The sequence below is a fragment of the Pomacea canaliculata genome, linkage group LG2 (genome assembly GCF_003073045.1).
Source record: "Pomacea canaliculata isolate SZHN2017 linkage group LG2, ASM307304v1, whole genome shotgun sequence".
Lineage (NCBI taxonomy): Eukaryota > Metazoa > Mollusca > Gastropoda > Architaenioglossa > Ampullariidae > Pomacea > Pomacea canaliculata.
Window position 1 is genome coordinate 17,936,535 of NC_037591.1, and position 21,296 is coordinate 17,957,830.

The 21,296-nt window shown below is 43.3% G+C and overlaps 1 protein-coding gene across 3 annotated transcripts in view; it reads right to left on the reverse strand.

Moving 5' to 3' along the window:
• Window positions 1–804: 804 nt before the first annotated feature.
• LOC112556583 (probable G-protein coupled receptor 139) overlaps window positions 805–21,296 on the reverse strand; it is a 60,698-nt gene continuing 40,206 nt past the window's right edge. For 2 of the 3 annotated variants that reach the window (XM_025225732.1, XM_025225733.1), the window contains exons 2-8: window positions 14,428–14,728; window positions 10,856–10,964; window positions 9,807–9,911; window positions 7,500–7,677; window positions 7,063–7,209; window positions 6,610–6,809; window positions 805–6,254 (exon numbers count right to left, since the gene is read on the reverse strand). In XM_025225732.1, coding sequence (XP_025081517.1) covers window positions 6,012–6,254; window positions 6,610–6,809; window positions 7,063–7,209; window positions 7,500–7,677; window positions 9,807–9,911; window positions 10,856–10,964; window positions 14,428–14,720 — 1,275 coding nt within the window. In that variant the 5' untranslated portion in view covers window positions 14,721–14,728 and the 3' untranslated portion in view covers window positions 805–6,011. Of the gene's footprint in view, window positions 6,255–6,609; window positions 6,810–7,062; window positions 7,210–7,499; window positions 7,678–9,806; window positions 9,912–10,855; window positions 10,965–14,427; window positions 15,257–21,296 lie in introns of those variants that run through there. The other variant, XM_025225731.1, reaches the window with a different exon arrangement.

Consider the following 21,296-nt stretch of genomic DNA (forward strand, 5'->3'; position numbering starts at 1 on the left):
GGCTGTGGATTGAATGTAGTCTGGCTGTGGATTGAATGTAGTCTGGCTGTGGACTGGATGTAGTCTGGCTGTGGATTGGATGTAGTCTGGCTGTGGACTGGTTGAATTCTGGCAGTGGAGCGGAGCCTAAGTACTTGTGCCGCTTATATTACTCCTGTCTGTAGAATATGCACTGAACTAGAGACTAACCACATCTTCTGACAGAGATGGATTGATAATACTGAAGTAGAAGGTCTCTCTCTCTCACATACACAGACGCATAACATAGAGAGACAGAGAGAAACCTCCCACTGACACACACACTTATGCACACACACACAAAATATACTTGTAAGCACTCACATATGCACAGGCATGAATGCCTTAGAAAACACGCAATATGAAAATAGTTTGTATAAAGATGATTAATAGTTCTTTAATGCTATCACTTCATCATCAAGATGGCACTACATTCTGTTTGCTGAGTTATCACCCCTCACATTAGTGTTGCCTTTCCTGTTGTTCTCACTCAGTCACCATCTTGCTCTTCTCATTACGATTTCTTTTTTATTTTGTGTGTCTGAGAGGTAAGAATCTATTGCGTGTTTGCTTTTAATAACAATAAACCAGCTTCATGTATCTATCTTCCCATTTTCTCACATTCACAACTGTAATAAATAAAAGAAATGTTGTTAGCCGTAATGTTTCCAAAATAGTAAAACATTTATGAACCACCTGGCGTCATCTGATTCATTTTACTTATTCACACACTGAACTGACATAGCAACCACCTTGTAGTCACCAAGACTGACCAACCAGCGAGTATCAGGTGTCTGTGTGCGCAGACAACTTTATTGGAAATTAAATAAACAACCTTTACACAATGAAGACAATTTTTTTTCCTACAGAATCCGGAGAAGTAAGTTACGAATGACTAGAAGCATCAAATGAGTTCCTCACATATAATAAAGCAATGTGAGCATTGAGGGATGTATTCTACAATGCGGTATCAATATTTTCATCAGGCAGGCAGGATAAGATGAATACCAGAATACTATGCCACAAGATTTTGAGATTTACATAGTAGACTGACATGATCGGCACCTGAAATCACAGGTACAGTAAAAGTTAGTGTACACAGGCCTTCGTCTTTTGGTGCTAATCTGTTTTCTTCAGGCTTTCAACTCAATACATACATCGAGAGACATTTATTTACAAGCAAGACGGAGACATTGACAGAGGTGTTGGTCAGCAGGTTTGTTGATCTTATTCAGGAACTCGTAAACGAGATACTAATATCTCTCGCCAAATCTTCAATTATTTTGCTGCTCAGACGCAGACAAGATCTCTACCATAACAGTAATACAATGGCTGATTGATGATCTCTAACAGTTTCATTATATTCTACAAGTGTTAGTCAGCCCTTTTGTTTAAATAAGGAAAAATTATGTACCTGGTTACACCTTCCAGCCCCAAATAAACAAAGTGGAGTATGCAGTTGGGATGACCGTGGTTTACAGAATAGTTGTAGCTTTAGAACAAAACAAAAACTCAACAGTGGCAAGTGATGGCGAGGACTGGCAAGCATGAGGTCCTATTATTGACAGACTTTACCAACATCATACACTTCCACTGCATGTAGCGCTCGGCGGAATGGCAGGGATCAAAGGTCGCGAGAGCATCCACACGATGATGATTCTGACACCAACTCAGCAACTGCTGGACCAGTAACATCGTGTATGTGGGGACACAACACAAACAGCAATTCACATATCACACACAGCTGAAGAGAAAGCAGGAGACGACTAATTACATCACCGGGTTTCACTAGTCTAAGCATGTTAGCAAAGAGGAGAGACAAAAAGACATCAGGCATCTCTATTTGCAACAGTCAGCTCGTCGAATTTAGCCACGTGACCCGAATCGACAGTTTGTCGAAGGTTATCCCTCAAGATACCTTGGAGGCAGGTCAACACCGTGGAGGTCTGAGTAACAACTGGTTTACGAACGTGAAGGACCTGCTCCCCATCGTCCATGATGGATGCAAGTGGCGAGAAAGTCAGTCTTCGGTGAACGTCGATAAAGTTTTCATAAAAATGCATTTTACGAGATTGTCGGAAGGTTTAAAAATATCTTTGCGAAAGCAGTATACCCACCTATAATGACGATGGAAATAAACGACTTAAATAAAGGTTGTAAAATACAAATCATGGTTACAACACAATTTATTCTAACAAACTGAATAGCATGAGGGACAAAACTTTTAAATACAGTAAATTTGAAATCGACATTCCTCCTCCTCTTCATCATCATTGTCCATCGTCGTCGTCAACAGAAAGAAATATGCTATATGAAAATAGAAAAAAAGACTCGAAGCAGAATAATGTAAACTCCTACAAACTGACCTGCACAGGATGCTGAAACCTACAGAAGATCGCAATAGAACACGGAGACACGTAACACACGTGCGCGCACGCACACACATCACACAGGAGCTGCCAGGTGGCTGCATATGGACATCGGAGAACAAGTGTCACAACTAACACTAGACGGTGCTGAGTTGATTATGCCTCTTTTAATGGAGTCTGCTGATAGTGATGGCCGTCTGTAAAACACGACTCTCTGCAGCTGCCAACACAACCCACCGCCATCACAAGATGGCCATCATCATCATTGTCTCCATATCGAGGCGAACGTCTTGCTATTAAAGAAGAAACCCTAATGTTTTTTCCATTGTGAAACTCAGAGGGTAGATGCAAGCAAATTGATATTTTTACAAGGCGAACCACACACTACAAACAGTGAGAGAGAGAGAATGTAAAGAAATTGCTGAGTCTGCATATTGTTCCTGAAAGTTCAAGCAACGCTCGACTATTGAAGTGGGATAAGATGAGATACTGCTCACATTCACTCGGTTAGTGTTAAAAGAGTAGATGTCACAGTGAACAGTGGACAAAGGAAGGAATATCAAAGGCAAAGAAGACACAGACTCGCACAAACGGTTCAAGAACCTAAAAAAGGGGGGAAAGAGGATGGATTCAGGACATGATGACACGCAAGAAGCACCCGACGCGGACATCAGGTTGAAGATTCCATCAGTCTCCATGACGACCCATACTTTTTGCCCATTTATACATTTTTTTAAGGCTGAGGAAAGTATATTGTAGACTTCATTTCTAGTGTATATGGATTTTTACAAAGAGAACATACGTTAACCACGTGGACATGTCGAGATTCTTAACCAAAGCGCAAGCTCTGTACCAAGCTCTCTATTTAGTCCTGCACACATTGTTCTCATTTTATCCAACCGTCAACGTTGTCCTCATTTTACAAAGAACGAAGGGATTACACGATTTGAAATTTATTCCTAACTACCAATTCAAATGTAATTTAGCGAGACAACACGTAAGGTCAGTCTCATCCGAGGTCAGCGTGGTAAACATTTCTGTCAAACGCTCAGCACGATGCTCAGGTCCTCCTCCAGCTGTTGGCCACCAACCTCCATCTCTCACCTCAGCAGACGCTTAACGATTCACTAGACAGGGCAGGAAGCAGGCAAGGTGGCATTGTCAGCAGCTCTCAAGCCATGGCCCCGCTGTCTACATCTCGCTCACGTGCTGCCTTCATTTGCATATCTGCTTTTCCCATGGGAGAGCACTCTTCAGTCAAATACGATTGGTGAGTGGCGGCTGGCGATGAGGAAGAGGCCGAATGTCGAGTCAAGGTAGATAATGCGATGCTAGATAAGGGCGATGCCAGTGGCCTGCCCTGAAAACACTAGAAGCTGCATGATGGTATGCCAGGCAGCCATGAAGCTTAGACCAAGTGCTGAACGAAAATGTCTTTAAACAGTTCATGGTGAGAAATTCAGTTTTATACCTCAAAGGGTGTGTGTAGTCGTGGGTACACGTGTTCAGGTGCAATGTATGCGGAGACTAACTATTCCGTGTGCGGTCATTGCACTGAAGTTACCTGAAAGGAGGCGGGGCGTCCTTGGCATCGTATAGTTTAAACATTGTCCATTGATATACTGACTTGAGTCCAGCTTTGAAATTTGTAAACATTTCTAGCAGTGAAGAGAGAGGGACACATTGATATTATTCACAGACCACATTGAAATATAAATTCGTACGCTTACACGCACACACGATCCAGACTTATCCAGATGAAATATCTACGCACTTACTCAAGCACCCACAAACCCACACCCACACACACAAGGGAAGGGAGGGCGAGGGCGAGGGAAGGAATTATAGCGAGGCAGCGAGTTGATGTTGATATCTCAGTCCATTATAAGAAGGCATCAGGAGGTTAAAGAGGAGTCGGCGGTGGCAAGATGATCTAAACAGCAGAAAGAAGAGAGCAATGATGGCAAGAAGCAGCTCTTAACATAAACAGATAACGACGCAAAACACATAAACAAAAACACGTAAACGTAAACACACCACGCAAAAAGCGAGTCACAGACCATATAAACAGATTATCACATGCGGTATAAATAATCACACACCGCAAACAGATAACAACACACCTGTTAGATAATCACTCGCCATGTCAACAGATAACCAGGTTTCAAATAAACATTTAATCACACACACACACCGTGCTCTGTGCATCATTCTCATTCTGTGTGACTGTCTGCGTGTCTGAGCTGTGGTATTTTAAATAGTTTTATTAAACTGAGCAGAAAGTACTGAAAATGTGGAGGAAGTAGAAGATCAGGAAGACAGTTTGAAAGAAATAATGAAGGAAAAAAGAGAAAAGTGGGAAGGAAGGCGTTTAGCTTTAGGTAAAATTTCACTCCAGCAGGTAGATGGACACTAAAGCCTCCAGTGGATGATGAGGATGGTAGTGGTGCTCATACAATCGTGAGTGGTGAGCAGGACAACAACTTTCTCAGAGTCAGCCTTGTCAGAAACGTTTTCAGTTTCGCTGTTGACTGTTCTGAACAAGTCTTGTTGTCGAAACAGTCGTTACAAAAGACCAGAGACACCTGTGTGACGCACATCACAGAATCTCCAGCACCGTGACGGGACAGCGGACAGACTGGACTACAGCACGTGCACACCTGTTGGATATTCCCATGATGCAGCGTACTCGACTCCGCTGTACATTGAGTAACTAACTCCTAGAGGGTTGGGAAATCTTTACAAGCGAGGAAGAAGAGTTAGGCATCACAAAGAATCTGCAAGAAATTGGTTCTTTAGCATTCCACTCTTCAACGAAGGTTCTAGTATTGCCGTTGCTTTATTAACACTGTGCTAAAGACCAACGTCCCACCACAAGACAAAACGAAGCAGAAAATGAGTTTTTGTGCAGATGACATTATTTATCTGCGCCCAACCTGAGCATGTTTGCAGACTTCAGCAGTTGTCCATCTTTGGACTTCACCATCTGCAGATTCGCAATGTCACAGACTCAAGACAGAGAATATACACACACAAAACTGGACTAAACCTACACACGTGACTGGACTGCACACGTGACAGATTACACTTGACAATAATATTAACAGCCTGTTGACACGCTACTTTTGACACATAAGGTCGAACTTTCACAATAACTCAACTATCAAAGCTACCGGAAGAAAGACTGAAGCATGTCATGAATGAGACACAAACACAACTACAGTTGGATACAATGTTTCAAATTATTTAGAAGCAAGAGAGACAGAGAATAGTCCAGTGCAGCGTAAATGTTCCCCATGTCTATCAAGAAATGGAGGATGTTAGGCAGAAGACACACCAGCACCTCTGCCGTCTGCACGCGGAATTGTCACCGTGTAAACTCCACAGGTGTGCGAGTGTGACGTGTTCAAACAGAACATTGCCAACAGGTCAAAAGTCGTATAGTGGCTGAGGATTGGTCAGGTCTTGTCCAAGTATCTGCTGTCAGCCAATGGTTTGCTTTTGTCAGTTGTGTTTCCCGTCACGTCCTACCAAGTATAGCCATAGACACGTCACAGTGACTCAAACATCTGGCCGTGGGTCACGTCTCCAGTGACGTCACCTGTGACGTGGACGAGGACCGCTTCACAGTCTGCTGCCATTCCTGACGTGCATGGGAATGACGCCATTATTCGATGTGCCCGTGACGTAGATACTTCCGGTCTCCGACAGCTGCGAATGTGCTGTGTGGGTGAAGCTGGAAACATGGCGGGTCCGCGAAAGTCGGCAACAGATGGTGTCCAGGAATCGGTCGCGGAACTTCTTGGTCGAGATGAAGTAGACGAAGAAGTTGATGGCGTGCGGCATGTCCGAGAGAAGGAAGATAATCTGTGAATGTAGAAGACGGTCTGGTTACTACGCAGACTGACATCCAGGCAACAGTGGCAATAGAGCAAATAAAACTACGGTACATACTAGTAACACTATGGAAGATACAATATAGACAACAGTAAATACAAACCGTTTGCAAGAAAGACAGACAATTCAATACAGAGGCTAACTAGAACAATTTTATAAACATGTCTATTGTGTGTAATAAAGAAAATAAAAATAACAATTAGAACAAAGGAATAAATAAATACATCCATTTATTCGCGTAGCCGTCCACCAGTAATATTCTTTCTGCCTGCGGGAAGGTTGATAAAAACAGCAATGATAACAGCAAATGAGGCCGCCAACTGACCTGCTTTACGAAAAGGTACTTGGCAGTCTCGTACGTAGATACACTGTAGTCCCAGTACCGCTGATACACAAAGAAGACGGAGTTGGGCAACGTCAGCACGACGAAGACGACGCAGAGGACGAAGAGCATGATGGTTATCTGACGCTGCTGACGCACCTTCTCTGCTGCTTGGCCAGAGGCTGTCTTCCGGCTGCCACCATCTGCGACAAAAGGAAATGGCAGAGAGACATTTGAAATTTTAAATTGATAAGGAACTTTTTTTTAAACAAACTATTCATGTATGATAGAAAAATACCGTCATCTTGTGTAACTGACTTCTTGAATCATATCTGTCTCTCTAGCGGAGAAGCCATCAATGCTTGGCCAATGTAGGAGAAAGAGAGCTGATGATGATGATGGTGATAAGATGATGAGGAGAAGGATGATGATGATGATGAGTATATAAGTATTTACCCTCTGTCAGCGCTCGGTGGATGACAGTGGCCCGTCGAATGCCCAGGATAATAAGTGTGTTCAAGATGCTGAGCAGGATGCTGGGGATGATGGAGTAGAAGAACGCGTCTACCCAGTACCACACTTTTTCCATGAGCTGGTCAAACTCTGCACAGACGAGGATTCATTGGAAACGATCAGGTAAGGACATCAAAGCAATGAGTTGTCGGTAGTCGCAACCCTGAGTCATGACGATGATATACTCAGCAGTGCTTGACGGTCAGGATACATATGGACAGCTATTACATCCACATCACACTTTGAACACAACTGGCAAGGTCTACAGAGATATTAGAAAAGTAAGGGTTAAACGAAATAAATCCACTAAACCATTGTAATAAGTTAACAATATATCCTACTAGCAGCAATTTTATTTTTATCACTGAGATTCAAAATACCTTTGCCAAAGATACAAATCCAGTCGTTGCCGTTTATTTGGTCTTTGGCGGCGACAGGGTAGATGATGTTGAGGGCCATCACACACACAAACAGCAACACAAGAGTCATCATGGAGCGGCGCCGGGTACAAAGGGCTCCGATCTTGAGGGGGAAACGAATGGCCAGGAACCTCTCCACCTGTCCTCGTGCACACATACACAAACACATTAGACACAGGTACACAACCTACAGACGCGTTAGACACATACATGCAATCACACACACACACACGAACACTCTCTTACACACAGGCAGATAGTGCCAGACATGGACATGTGGACAGACACACAAACACACAAACACACAGGTGTTGTATAGCTTGGAGGTTATTTCACAGAGCGCTGTGTTGTCATACGTACTCGTTTAAAAACTAGTTATCTCTCGGGCTCCAAACCGTGCAAAGCTGTGAATGCCGCCCCACACCCAGCTAGTCAACGAGTTTTCTTTTTAGGACTCTTCTTAGGACCCGAGTGTCTGAAAACGCTGCTCGTTACAACAAGCGGAGAGTTGCGGGCCCTGAGGGGGGAGACACAAGTAACTTTCTCTTTAAAAAAAAAAGGATAATTTAATCATGCCTCCCAAACCACTCCATTGAATTTCCTTGACGTAACAGATTCGGAAAAGCACGAGTTGCCGGTGCCATGTCAGGCAAAATATACGCGACGAGTGGAGATAAGTGAAGCGGTCTCACGCACGAGTGAGGTCCCCTGCTCAAATGAATGACTTCCACCACTTCTTCCGCCATCACGCGACGGCAGATGCAGGGGCACTGAACTCCAGCGCGTGGGCAACGTCATTATGTCTTCGCATTCGGGTTATTCCGACACCTTGATGTCACGTGTTCTTCTGTGACTTTTTGTGTGGATACCGTATTGTGACTGGATGGGTGAGGCTGGCGAGTCATCACGATGTTAGTCACCTCTTCACTTCTACATACAGTACATGCTTCCCTCCATATTGTCGGCAATATTGTCTGAAAGTCCTCATTGCCACCTTCATTGGAGCTGTGCCTTTCACATCACCTCAACATTTACTTGAAGCTGTAATTTCACATGTTGTTTAGTTCGGCACGAGAGCTCCATGAAGGTCAGGAGGTACACGTGGCCCTAGGCAGCAGTATGGCTACAGCCGATGTTTTCCCCTCTCCCTTCTACCCCTTAGAGACTGACAGGACAGCTAATGATGATTTGACTTATTAACAACCTATGACGCAACAAGTTTCAAAACAGAATTTTAGTTCTGCATTTCAAGGAGAGAGAGAGAAAAAAAAAGTCTTTCTAGACCTGGGTGGTTATTCGCTAGATGGCATGACGGGGCTAGCTTCCGGAAAAGCCCTGCTGTGCCATCAATCTGACTGGCTCCCCCTGACGCCACGGGGCGGGGGAGGAGGCGCCACGCGCGTGACGTCCAGGTAAATGGCGCCCAGAAGGTGGCGCTGAGAGCCGAGGACAGACGACCATTTTGCTTCTCGCTCACGTAAAACGATCTCGCCGGCCGCACGTCTCCTCCCCCGTCACCGGCCTTTTTTTAACGGCTGCGGTGGTGGAAGTCGTGGTTGTGGTGGAGAGTAAGAAGGCAGGGCGACTGGCATTCTCATTATCCGGAGTTTATCGTACTTCAGTTTCTATTTCTTGTTGTTTTTTTTTTTAAAATTGTTTTGTTTGTGTTGTTTTTGTTTTTTGTAGGGCGATTCAATTGATCAGTGTTTATCCGCTGAAAAATATACCCTCTACGATCAATAATAATTTCAACTATAACAGAAAAGTCCATAAATCAGTGAATAATATTACATATTCGCTACTGTAAAATGTGCAGAGAACATGCACTCAAAGATAAGATACATGATTGAATTGTGTACGAAAAGAAAATGATGCATGTTTGATGATTCTATGATGGTATGGACACAGTAAACAAGCACTGGGCTGATATATGATGATATAAACGTTCATTGTATGCTTTACAGTGTAAAGTGTTCTTCTCTTCTACAGCCCGACTTTCCTCTGACACGTGCATGGCTGTCACGGGCAGCAGCGTGAGGGAAAACAATCAAGGCAAACATCATAAAAAAGAAAAAAGGAGAAAGGAGACTTTAAAAATAAAATGAAATAAAATAAAGTTATAAGTCTAAAAAAGCCGGAATAACACACTCCTAGAACGCGGCAGATATGTGATACGCACTCTCAGCATGGGGATGATGGAGGACAGCGAGTGGTAGAGAAGAGACTTTGGCGGGGGAGGGGAACATATCCAGCCAGCGGTCAGCTTACCGTCATGAGGACAAGAATCCAGTTGGAGAATATGGAGAAGACATTGCCCATATAGTAGAGTGTTTTACAGCCTGCTGGCCCCACGTTGACATCCTCCTTGGTTAACTGTGGACACGTCAATGTTGTCAACCAGTTATCCACACCTTAATATTGTTAACCAGTTATCCACCCGTCAATGTTGTCAACCACCAATCAATGTTGTCAACCAGCTATCCACCCGTCAATGTTGTCAACCACCAATCAATGTTGTCAACCAGCTATCCACCCGTCAATGTTGTCAACCAGCTATCCACCCGTCAATGTTGTCAACCAGTCATCTATTGTCATGATATCATGTTGTCATTATGGTGTAATTGGGTTTAAGTTAATGCATGAAAAATGTGGAACCCAACCCTCTCCTTGGACTGTTCTAAATTTTCTTGAAAGAAAACGTATCCACTCAATGTTGGCTTCCCATAATTACCACAGATTGTTTCCCCCACTCGAGACAACCTGCTCTATAGTCTCGCACTGTCAGAGAATCCCTAGAGAATGTCAGGTTGCGTATCCCGCTTATTCCTCTCTTTAACCTGGAAGCATGACATCATGCATTTCGGTTCCGCTCAGACTCGTGTTCTGTATTCATACATGACAAATCCTATTCCGTTTGACCCATGCACACTATTCATGCACGGTAAATTCTCTACCATAACCAATATTCATCTTGACATAAGGGTGCAGCTAGAAGTATAATTAGTCCCATGCTGAAGACAAGTGATTAAGTTCACCACGAAAAGTCGACAATATTGTATTTTATATATAAATTACTGATATGGATACTTTTAATGTGTTATCAAACGATATTCAACGATATGTAATATTGCAATGTGCAATGTGCAATATTGTATGTGTCTGTATGTGGCTGTGTGGTGGGTGAGTGTGTGTGGGAGGGGTGAGGGCTTGGAAGGATGAGGGTGAGATGGATGTTTGTGCGTTTGATCATCAATATTCAATCATGCATTTGTCTTTTGCTGTATGTGTGTGTGTGTGCGAGCGTAGTACGTACCCACCTGCAAAAGAAATGTTTTGGCGATGAGACAAAGGTTGTCAGAGATGGCCAGAGCGGCGACATAGATAGAAGGTGATGTAAAGGGCTTCATCTTGAGAATGGTGAAGAGACTGGAGACAAAAGAAACTAAATTTATTTACTGATAACATGCAGTAAGGATACAGGCAATGAAAAAATAATGACTAGGACCCAAGCTCAAGACTCGCACATCTGACGAACATTACAAAGACACAATACTAAATGATTTACAAACATCACAAAGGGGGGACAGAATACAGACACCGCACACAGCCCACCCTCCATAACTACCACAGATAACAATGAGATAAAAGATAACATCTCACATAGTATTTATAGTCACATTGTATGGTGCAACAAACTGAACTAAACAAATAAAAGAAAGAAAAAGACAAAGAAAAGGAAGAAAAGAGACAGAAGGAGAAGTAGAAAAGCTAAATACCTTATAGCAGAAAAAGCATATTATCAACGGAAAACGTTTTAATGCAGTTAGAAATAATGTGATGGGACTGGGAGAGTTGTACATCTGTGCCACGTGCTGTCATCTAAAAGGAATTAATCAGGTACCAGAAAAACAACCTCATTTCTCTTTTTTCGCCTTTCCTTTTTTGTCTTTTTCTTTTATCTTTCTCTTGTACTCGGCAATTTGATGCTTGTATTTGTTGGAGGCCATAATTCTCCATGGATTCTCAGCAATCGATTTATTTGTCTTTTTTTTCCTGGGAGAGTTTAGGTTGCACCTTGGCTGAAACCGCGAGATGGAAGTTAAATAAGCACAACTGTATTGAGTCCCACAATGAACATGTCAAATGTGTGTTATAGGGCTAGTGGAGTGCAACATTATGTTTTGATGGAGTAGAGCTCAGTGCAAGATGATAGACACAAGAAGAGGCCAGAATCGTGTCATCACGACATCGCCGATCACATTCCCAGCTTCCTCATTGATGACTTGCACACAATGTACCCCAGCACCACCATGGTGTCCGTCTTGCTGACCTCAGTTCGTGATGTTTGTAGGCGTTTATCTCGAGAACGGAAGGAGGAATTTACCCAAATTTGGGAAAGCAGTACCTTGTACTTGGCCTCACTCAATCCCCAGAAAAAAAGCTATTTCAAGGCAAAAAATGGAAACCACAGATAAATTATCATTCTTTGTTTTCCGTTTTCGTGAAGTTTCTGTGTCCAAGTAAAGAAGATTAGTAGGTTTGATCTGAACTTGTGCAATTTGATTAACCGCACGTGGGAGGACAAAACAGTTAGTAAATGGTCAGGAGCCTGCTGGACTCAAATCTTGACCTATTACCATTCTCAGTGTGCTCAAGAGACTAGATATAGGTAAAGTTGTTCACAGTCAGATACTCTTTCCTGCCTCTTTTTGTTCATTGATAAATAATTAATTTCTTTAGTAGGAATTTACTTCCCCGGTCACAAATATCAACCGGATGCCACATTTCCCTTCCTCTTTTTTCTTACTTTATCTGTCTTTTTGTTTTACTCTTTCTCTTTCTTCCTTCTCCTTCTTCCCAGCTGAGGAGGGGGGACTGTGTTTGCATATCTTTCTTTGTCGACTCTTATTGATTTCATTGACCACCGACAAACATGGGCGGGAGCTCAATTAAAGATCGCCCTCAGGAACTCTCCGCTTCTTGGACTGGCGAAACTCACTAGTTAGTATGACCCCGACTACACCGATCTCTCTCTCCCCAACCTTCCTACCATTTAGCCTCCTGTGTCTGGCTACAGTGCCCATGTCAACATCTCTCAAACACAGGCACAACAAGCTTGCTCGGTGATATCGTCTTGGTTGTATAAAAAAGTTGTATTATGTCGATCTAAGCCACAGGTAGTGGGAATATTGTACACTGGTTGTTTGGCAGGAATGGGAATTAAAATAGGATGAAAATGGGAATAAAACAAACATGCCCCCAAGACGATATTTGACACTTATAGATTGTGGCCGGGCCTTGGGATGCTGCAGCAAAATCTGTCCCGACGGCTGGGAGCGAGCCCTTGCGTCATTTCGCTACTGCTGCAACAATTTTAGATGACGGACAGAACTGATCAAAGCCCTCGATCTCTCAGATACCGGTTGATGGGACACCAGGACGACCAGTTCATAAGTCTGACAGCTCTTCGCAACGGAATCCATCACTGCAGAAGTATGACAATGACAATATATATTAACGTCAGTGGAAGACCTTTGCAACCGCCTGAACCAGCAGAACCTGAAGCCGACGGCGTGCCACTGACGTCATCAGCACCGCACAAGATGGCAGACCGCCCTGTACTGACGAGTGCAGGTTTTCTGTGGTCCACTGCGATGGCAGACGAGATTGTGCAGCCTCTTATCACGATGACTTTAAAGGACACGAGTCCATGTTCAATGCAGGAAGGTGGCAAGACCCCTCCCTATGGCGACAGGAGGACATTGTGCGAGTTCACCGCCTTGCCTGTCCTCACGATGACGTCTCGAGCATGTCCAGGACATCTGGGATGCCGCCTTCCAGCAAAGTGTCGACAGACCACAAACATGGCCAGATGTCATACTACAGGTCATAGAGGAGGAGTGTCTGGCTGTTGGGCAAGAGCTTCTTATTGTTATATTAGATTGAATTAGGAACTCCTTTTTTTGCAAAAATATATTTTTGTTCTACCGTAACGCAAATACTATTTTTTATTCAGTTTACGACAAACGGCAACGTCCCTCTACAGTCGGAGCGATATAATAAATTGCCAAGATGTAAAAAAATGCAGTCTGGAAGACACTGGAGGTCAATATCACTATATTATTTTATGTAAATTTTATAAAAGAGAAAGATATGAACTTATTCCTAAACTCTACTGGGGGAAAAAATGAAAACTCATGCAAGTTTAAATAGCTGGTAATGCTGAAACTGATATGCTATCGACTCTGATAAAATTGAGAAGAATTATAATTTGTCAACCTCACAGCGGAGAAAGAGACAAAGAATCAATATAAATATTGTTATTGTCTACCTAGAAACATTTCATTAGTGATGTACTTATTTGCTTTTACTCGTTGTATATGAAATACACAGTTCTCCAGATATTCTGTGCATTTTTATGGAGTATTGCGTTATTGTGTAGAATACAATTTATTCTAAATGCACCCTGAGGTGGACCTGGCATTGACGTATGGATGTTTTTCTTTGTCTGGCGATAAACAATCCCCAGGCCCTAAAATATGAGAAAGCCTGCTTAGTGGAATGACACCGACATTTGCGTTTTTCTACCTGTAACATCTTCAGTGTCAGCCAACTGGGAATAGAAAATTACCAGCCTTCGCTTTCTTTTTCTTTCTTTTTATCTGTCTGCACTAACGAAAAAAAAAACCCTCACATTTTGACGAAAATGTAGAAATATGTTGACTGACAATTGTAAAAAAAAATGCCTAGCTTTTGTGGTTTCTTTCTGATATTAAATTATTATTAGATTTCTATTTTTATGTTATGTCGTAATCATGGAGGTTTGTTCAGGCCCAGTGTGTGTGTGTGTTTGTGTGTTTGTGTGTGTGTGTGTGTTTGTGTCCGTTACCTCAGCAAGTTGCCAGGAAAGCCAACAGCGGCCACAACCACCAGATAGTAGTGGTTTATGTAGTACGCGGCCCAGAAGAGGGCGAACTGTTCAATGGCTCCATAGCGTCCATAGCTACCGGTCTGGTTCCGGTCCACATCGCCCATTGTCCCGTTGCCCGTGACGTTAAGAGATGACGTCATGTTGGTGTCCAGCGCTGTCGCTGCTGACGTCACGGCCAGTGAAGTCTCATTCATGAACAGTTGGCTTGAGGATAGTGTTGTCTGGTTAACAACAGGTAGAAACGCTTCCATTTTGTTGCCTGAAATGAAAGACAAGTTCATTTTGACAAGATCTCATTCTTTTCTTCTGTCCTGTCTTCTGTCTTCTTTCTTTCCTTTTTCCTTTTTTTTTTTTTTTTTTTTGTTGAGAAAATTATAAATTCAAATATCAGAAGAAAGAAAGAAACCTTTGACTCTTTCAGTAGAAATCAATAATCAGGTCAAGACAATTTAAAAAAAAACAGACAGGAATTATACATTTTAGGTCAAGGTCAAATAAAAAGTAGACGGTAAATGGTAAAACAAAAGAAAGCTTGCTATTAAAGAAGGTGAAAGGTAGCAGCTGTTGAATAAAAGAGAAAAAAACGTCTAACGAAATGTCAAATTAACTGATCCAGAGCCTTGAGTGTGGCCTGCTGTCGACTGGTGTATCAAGACAAAGTTGTATGAAGAGACACGCCAGTCTCTGTGACCTTTCAATTTTAAAATATATAATCAACTTACAAGCCAAGGTATAATAATGTTAGCATAAATCTAATAACATTGAACTATGTAGCTGTCGTCCCTCCTTATTCAGGTTGTACGCACCCGATAGTCATCAATACAAAAAACAAAAGCGTCAGCAAACAGATGACAAGAGGACAAACCTTAATTTAATAGATGGATGAAGAACTGAGGATTGAGCGAATACTGTGTTTACCTGTAACAAATTATATAATAAATATTTATGTAGTATTTACGCTGTTTGATATCATTAGTAATCTAGAGATGATTTTAAAGTACACACGAGGAAGTTCGGAGGTTTTCTGTCAAGACTCCGCCATTTCAAATCAGTGACCTCAGTGTTCTCGGACTGTGGTATCCGTGGGTGAGACCTTGGAACCAACTCCCTACGGATATAAAAAATTGATCGGATACAGACGAACGAAAGCTGTATCCCTGCTCGAGCAAAAGGCAAGATCATCAATAGTTCTGACAACCTGTTGATTTTGTCGTGAGGACGACAGAAGATGAAGCACTTCCATGGGAACGGCCGCCATCGTCTGAGAGTTAGAAGTGTAGGGTCTCCGAGATACCAGACAAGCAAGATCAAGTACATGTTTAAACTATTAAAGTGAGGGGCTCTCAGACAGGAGAGAAGATGAGTAGATACAGATTCATTCTATAAAAGCTTTGATGCCAATAAATCCTCTAGTAATACAAGCGGCCGAGCTGACAAGATGCTTCTTCCCTCTCAGTCTAGAACGGACTGACCGTATGCAAGGAGTTCAAGCTAAAACTTGTGTGCCTGCATGTGGGGGAGGGTTTGTGTGAGAGAGAGAGAGAAAGAAAGAAAGAGAGAATGAATTGAATTTTGTGTGTGAGAAAGAGAGAGAGAATGAATTGTGTTTGAGAGAGAGAGAGAATCAATTGAATTGTGTGTGCGAGAGAGAGAGAGAGAATGAATTGTGTGTGAGAGCGAGAAAGAGAGATACTGATGGTGTATTTTCCTTTATTCCCGCAAATTTTTTCTGCGACGACGAGGCCAGCGAGAGGTGCCTCAGCAAAAACGCCGACAACATCGACCGAACCTTATTCTTCGACGTCAGGTCGGGGGCAGCCTCCGTCGGCGTTGTCAAATTCCTTTCCCGTTCGAAGACATCCGAGGCCCCCATCGACGCAATTTTACAGCTCTTGAGTTGGGGAGGCTGGAGGGGCAGTGATCGTGCAAGTGTGGGGCTGGTGTTGGTGGTGGGGTGAGAGGAGGCACTCCAAGTAATGCAAGAAAAGACGAAGGGGCAGGTCTACTTTTTTTTTTAACTGCGACAAAATTGGCGAGGTGGGATTGGAACGGGGGAGTTGTGATTTACTGCGAAAGACCCGAGGCGGCCGCTCTAAAACGTCTGAAAGAGAAACCGCCTGCTTACCGATATGGAGACAGATCTCTTGATTGAAACACGCACGCGCACGATAGGCGCCCGAGAAATATAGTTATCTGCCTTTAATAGCGCTCGCCCGTCCTCGGGAAAAAACCCACAAAACGCGAAAGATCCACGACAGCTGTTTTTCGGAAGCTCAACATTTCTAACCCTGCAAAACTCTGCCTGACTCTCCCTCCCCTTCTCCTCCTTTCATCCTCAACATCGCCTGTTAGCTGTCAACCTGCGTTCTCATCCGATGCTTCAGCCATTAACCGGAAGTTTCTAGATCCTTCCTTCCGAATTCTTCCTACTTCCCGCCCACAACGAAAAAAGTCACAGACTTGCAGGTTGTCCACTGAGGTTAAAAAAAAATGTTTCTTCGGTCCTCTAAGTTCTTTAAGTCCATTTTGAGGCAGCTTTCCTATCTGTCCACATGAGATAAAAGATAAGAAAACCGACCGCTTTAAGTGTAGAAGAGATTGAGGCAGCAAGAAGTAAGTAATGTAGGGAGGATGCAGGACTGGTGGTGAACTGAGTCCAAGAAGGTTGTACCACTGTCGAGGGCTGTACATCATGGTCAATACTGTGTCCTAGCATCCCCACGCTCTGCAACTTTGCTGGGTCCACCTTCATGCTGGAGGTCTGGGGCTTTAATTCCTGCCTCCACCACCCCCATTCATCAAGCAGCTGCCAGCCCGCCTCCCCAAGACAGCGCCACCATCAGCCTATCAAGTGGACGTAATTGGTGAAAACATCTACTAGTCTCCAGTCGGCCACAGGAGAAAGAAGAGGCGGGGCAAGAGGAAGTGAAGCTATTACTTGCGAGTGATGGTCTTTCTCACCTCACCTCCTCAGTCTCTCCTTCACTCTAGACGGCTTTTAATACAAAAGTCGAATCGTGGAAACAGTGGGAACAAAACTAAAATCAAACCTAGTAAACTACTCTTCTGCGTAAAAACAGAATGTTTTTGGAAAACGTTGAATTGCAATCAACCAAAGTTTTAAAAAAAGATAAAAGAAAAAGAGTCAACTACATGACATGAATAGAAGCACTGACACATTTTCTTACCGAGATTTTTGTTTCTACTGCGCATGCGTGCACACCCCCACATACAGCCAGAGAGAGAGAAACGAACCAATGAACCAGCCATCCAACCATCCAACCAAACAATCCCCAGGCAGTCACTAAATCACATTCAGGAAATCCATTTGCAGTAACCAAGCTCGCCTCATCCATCAACTGTCTGTCAATTCTAAAAAGATTAAGCTGTCAGTAACCAAAATATATATGTGCGTTAGTAAACTTCTCCAACTTTGTAATCAGTCACATCGAGACCTTCATGCCTCAAACAACAGCCACTGCATGTAGCGAAGTTTGTCAGAGCCATGAAATGGTCAACTCCTACTCTCACAAGTACGGCCCTCATTTCATTTGCAGTCTAAAAGTCAACAGATGGCACTGCCATTACTCACTGCCTCTCTCCACCTCTCTCTTAGTCACCATCACTGTCCTTCTCTCTCTCACACACTCACAAAAGGAAGAGTAGCACGCACCCCACTGCCCTCGGTGTTGGTCGTCCCTATGTGCCCCCAGTTTCCGTGAGGTCAATCAACAAGCCACCCACAATGGGGAGCCCCAGCCAACTGACAGTCGGGTAGAACTAACTTCTCCCCACGTGACAGCTGATGGAAACAGTTCAGCCGTTAAAATGACATGAATTCAGTCCCGAGACATCAACAAAAATGAGTTATATAGCTTGCGAATTCGATCCTACGATCGGGTATCGAATACTTAATTACTTTCAAGTCACCTTAAGCCCGCTATCCTTATCTCTTGATGGAGTGGTGTGAAGAGAAATACGATGCTTTCTTGTTCTGATTGCTCCATGTTATAAGATTGTAAAGCAGTTGACGGCTGAACTACATCACACCACAGAACAAATGATTCATTTTCTTCTGGTCACACCACCCGTGTTTAATTCAGGATGGGTCAAGGTACGTGTGATCAGATTGTCCACGGATCAGTTGAAAGATGCATTCAGTTGATAACCCTTCGGCTTTATTTTCACATTGGCTTCAGCTCTCCTGTCAGGCTCTGCTGGCACCGCCATCACACATGCACGTTACAGCGATCAGACATTTGTCTTCAGGTACGTGAAATGTGCCTGGACAATGTTTTAATAAAATCATTAATTAATATTTGCAGTCGGCGTTTGATGGAAACACAGTAAGGGCAATCAGTCAACTACTCAGGGGTCCGACATGACAAGCAGTTAGTGAGTATTGTGTATCAGGACAAGGCAAAGATGTTTTCCACAAGACAAAAACTTCTACGTGACAAACACGTTTCCTCACAAACAACAGTTTCCATGCGATGACCATGCTCCCACGTTTTCTCTGTTCAGTATGGTTCACCATGTTCATGTTTTTGCACTCGATAAGAATATTTCTACATGTGTTTATTTCTCCGTGCAAGAGGATGTTCACTGGATTCACGTGTTTCCGAGGGATGAACATTTACTGTGCCTAACCACAAAATTACGGTGCGGTGGTGCAACGGTTAACACCTGTCACTAATACAGTAAAGGTTGGCTGTCCTGGGTTCAGCTTTCGTCTCGGGCACGCTGGTTTGTTTTTTTTTTTTTTTCTCCCTGCAGGTGGCATCTGTTTACAGGGCTGGCTGCCTTGCCGTGATATAGTCTTAGTTGTTGACTCGGCGTAAAACAACAGTTCAAGTTAAAAAAGGTCATATAAAAATAAATTACCTCTGAACAAGGTAGAAACGTCACCTGACCAAAATGAATGGTAAAAGATCACGTGAGAGAGAAGGTAGATCCCAAAGTGGAAAAGTACACGTACGAACTCCAGTAACTCATACACGTGTGTGTGGCTAACAATGTTATCAGACTTGAGAGAATTCTGAACAGTCCTGCACTGACACCGACACCACTCAAGAAGCTAAGACATCACCTTCACGCCTGTAGATATAAGCAGCTGTCACACCACATCAACCATTTTTGCTTTCAGAAAGGTCGCAGAATAATGAAAATTGACAGACTAATCTAAAGCCGCGCTTCCGGACTTTATAACTCAATGTAATAGCCTTTCATTGACATTATCTACAGAAGATGACATTTCACGTCTGCATTTAGCGCTCGGCTAACAAAAAAATTTTTTTTTAAAAATAAAATATACCTGAGGCGCGAGGAACGACACCGAACATCAGCAGTCACATCTGCACACACTCGTGCCTTTGAGTTGAAAAAGCTTGAATATTTCAAAACATTGTGTATGGTAGTATCCCAGCACAGACATGCATGAGCACCTGTAGCCTGCACGACAGGTGACTTGTAGCCCAGGTCATGGGGCGACACACGTTTCTCGTGAAGGAAGGTCACTGCATGCACGTGAGTTCTGTCTCTAGGGTCGTGGATGGTTCGAGTGGGGGGATAACTTGTTTAAGGAGGACGTGTGTATCTACATGAGGAATTTGAACATTGTTAGCCACACACCGCGCACAAAGACACAAAGTGTCTAGAGGCAGCACTAAAGCCACGTAGGTGTATAGGTAGACTGCTGTCTGTTTGCCAAGACCAACGCTTAGCCTCTTGCGAAGTTCCTCGCTGTTAGTCTCGGCGAGCATAAACAATGAATGTGACTAAACCGGAAGCTTTGTACACACCAGCCTCGTTTTAGTAGTTAACTGAGAAAAAAATGTCTGCCAGCGGTCCAGTAATACAAGTTCGTGCTAAACCTTGCAAAATCCCATGAGAAAAGTCGGCGGTCATTTGTTAGTCAATGACACAGGTCGGGGATTAATTTGAGTATCACAATCTTAGAAAAAAACGTTATTAAAGTCTTTCTGAAGGAACATTCCACAACACTTTAAAATACATGGAGAGTTGCAGCGAGGTTCCCTAGGAATTCAAGAAGTTTTTTGTTTTTTTTAATTCTTTAGACGATCGGACGAGCTGGACGACCGTATATTTCACACTTGTCTCGTGCAGCAGGCTCACTGGCGTCACTGCATGCACTCGGTGAATGGTGGCTCGCTGGCTCCGGCGCGAGTGATAGCGTCACCATGACAACAAAACAGCAAGCGACACTTGATGGGAGTCCCCTACACCCAGTGAGTAGTGGAGTCCTTTCAAGTGTCTGTCATCTTCACACCACCATGGTCTCCACGCTTATTGTTGTCGCACACATAAGCTGTGGCGATGATTAAATTCTCTGCCAGTTTCGCCGTTGCACCGGCCGCCGTTTCCTTGCAGCTGATGGGGAGGATCAGATCCCCCCACAATCACAAACGAAGCATTGGCATCGTCTAGATGGCGCTTCAAACGGGAAGATTATGAGGCGCTTTGTGGAATTACCGCTCACAGCTCTGAGCAGAATACTCATCTGATGAGAGTATCGAGGTTTGTGAAGTTCGCCTTTGAATAGAGAGATAGAGCGTTTCATTTTGATATTGTCAAAGAAAATCTTCGACAGTTAAAATTCTCATGCATTTGAAATTCATCAATCACATTAACCCAGTTATTTTTTTTTTTTGGAAATCGCTCAAAATGGCTGATCCTGCTTCTTGGGCTCCATCGACTGTAGTAATTATGAACATTTTTTGGCTTAGTCACACGAACTTAATAACATTTTTTAAAAAAGCAATGCAACATATCCCTCGGGAAATTATTAAGGTAGATTTATTTAACAG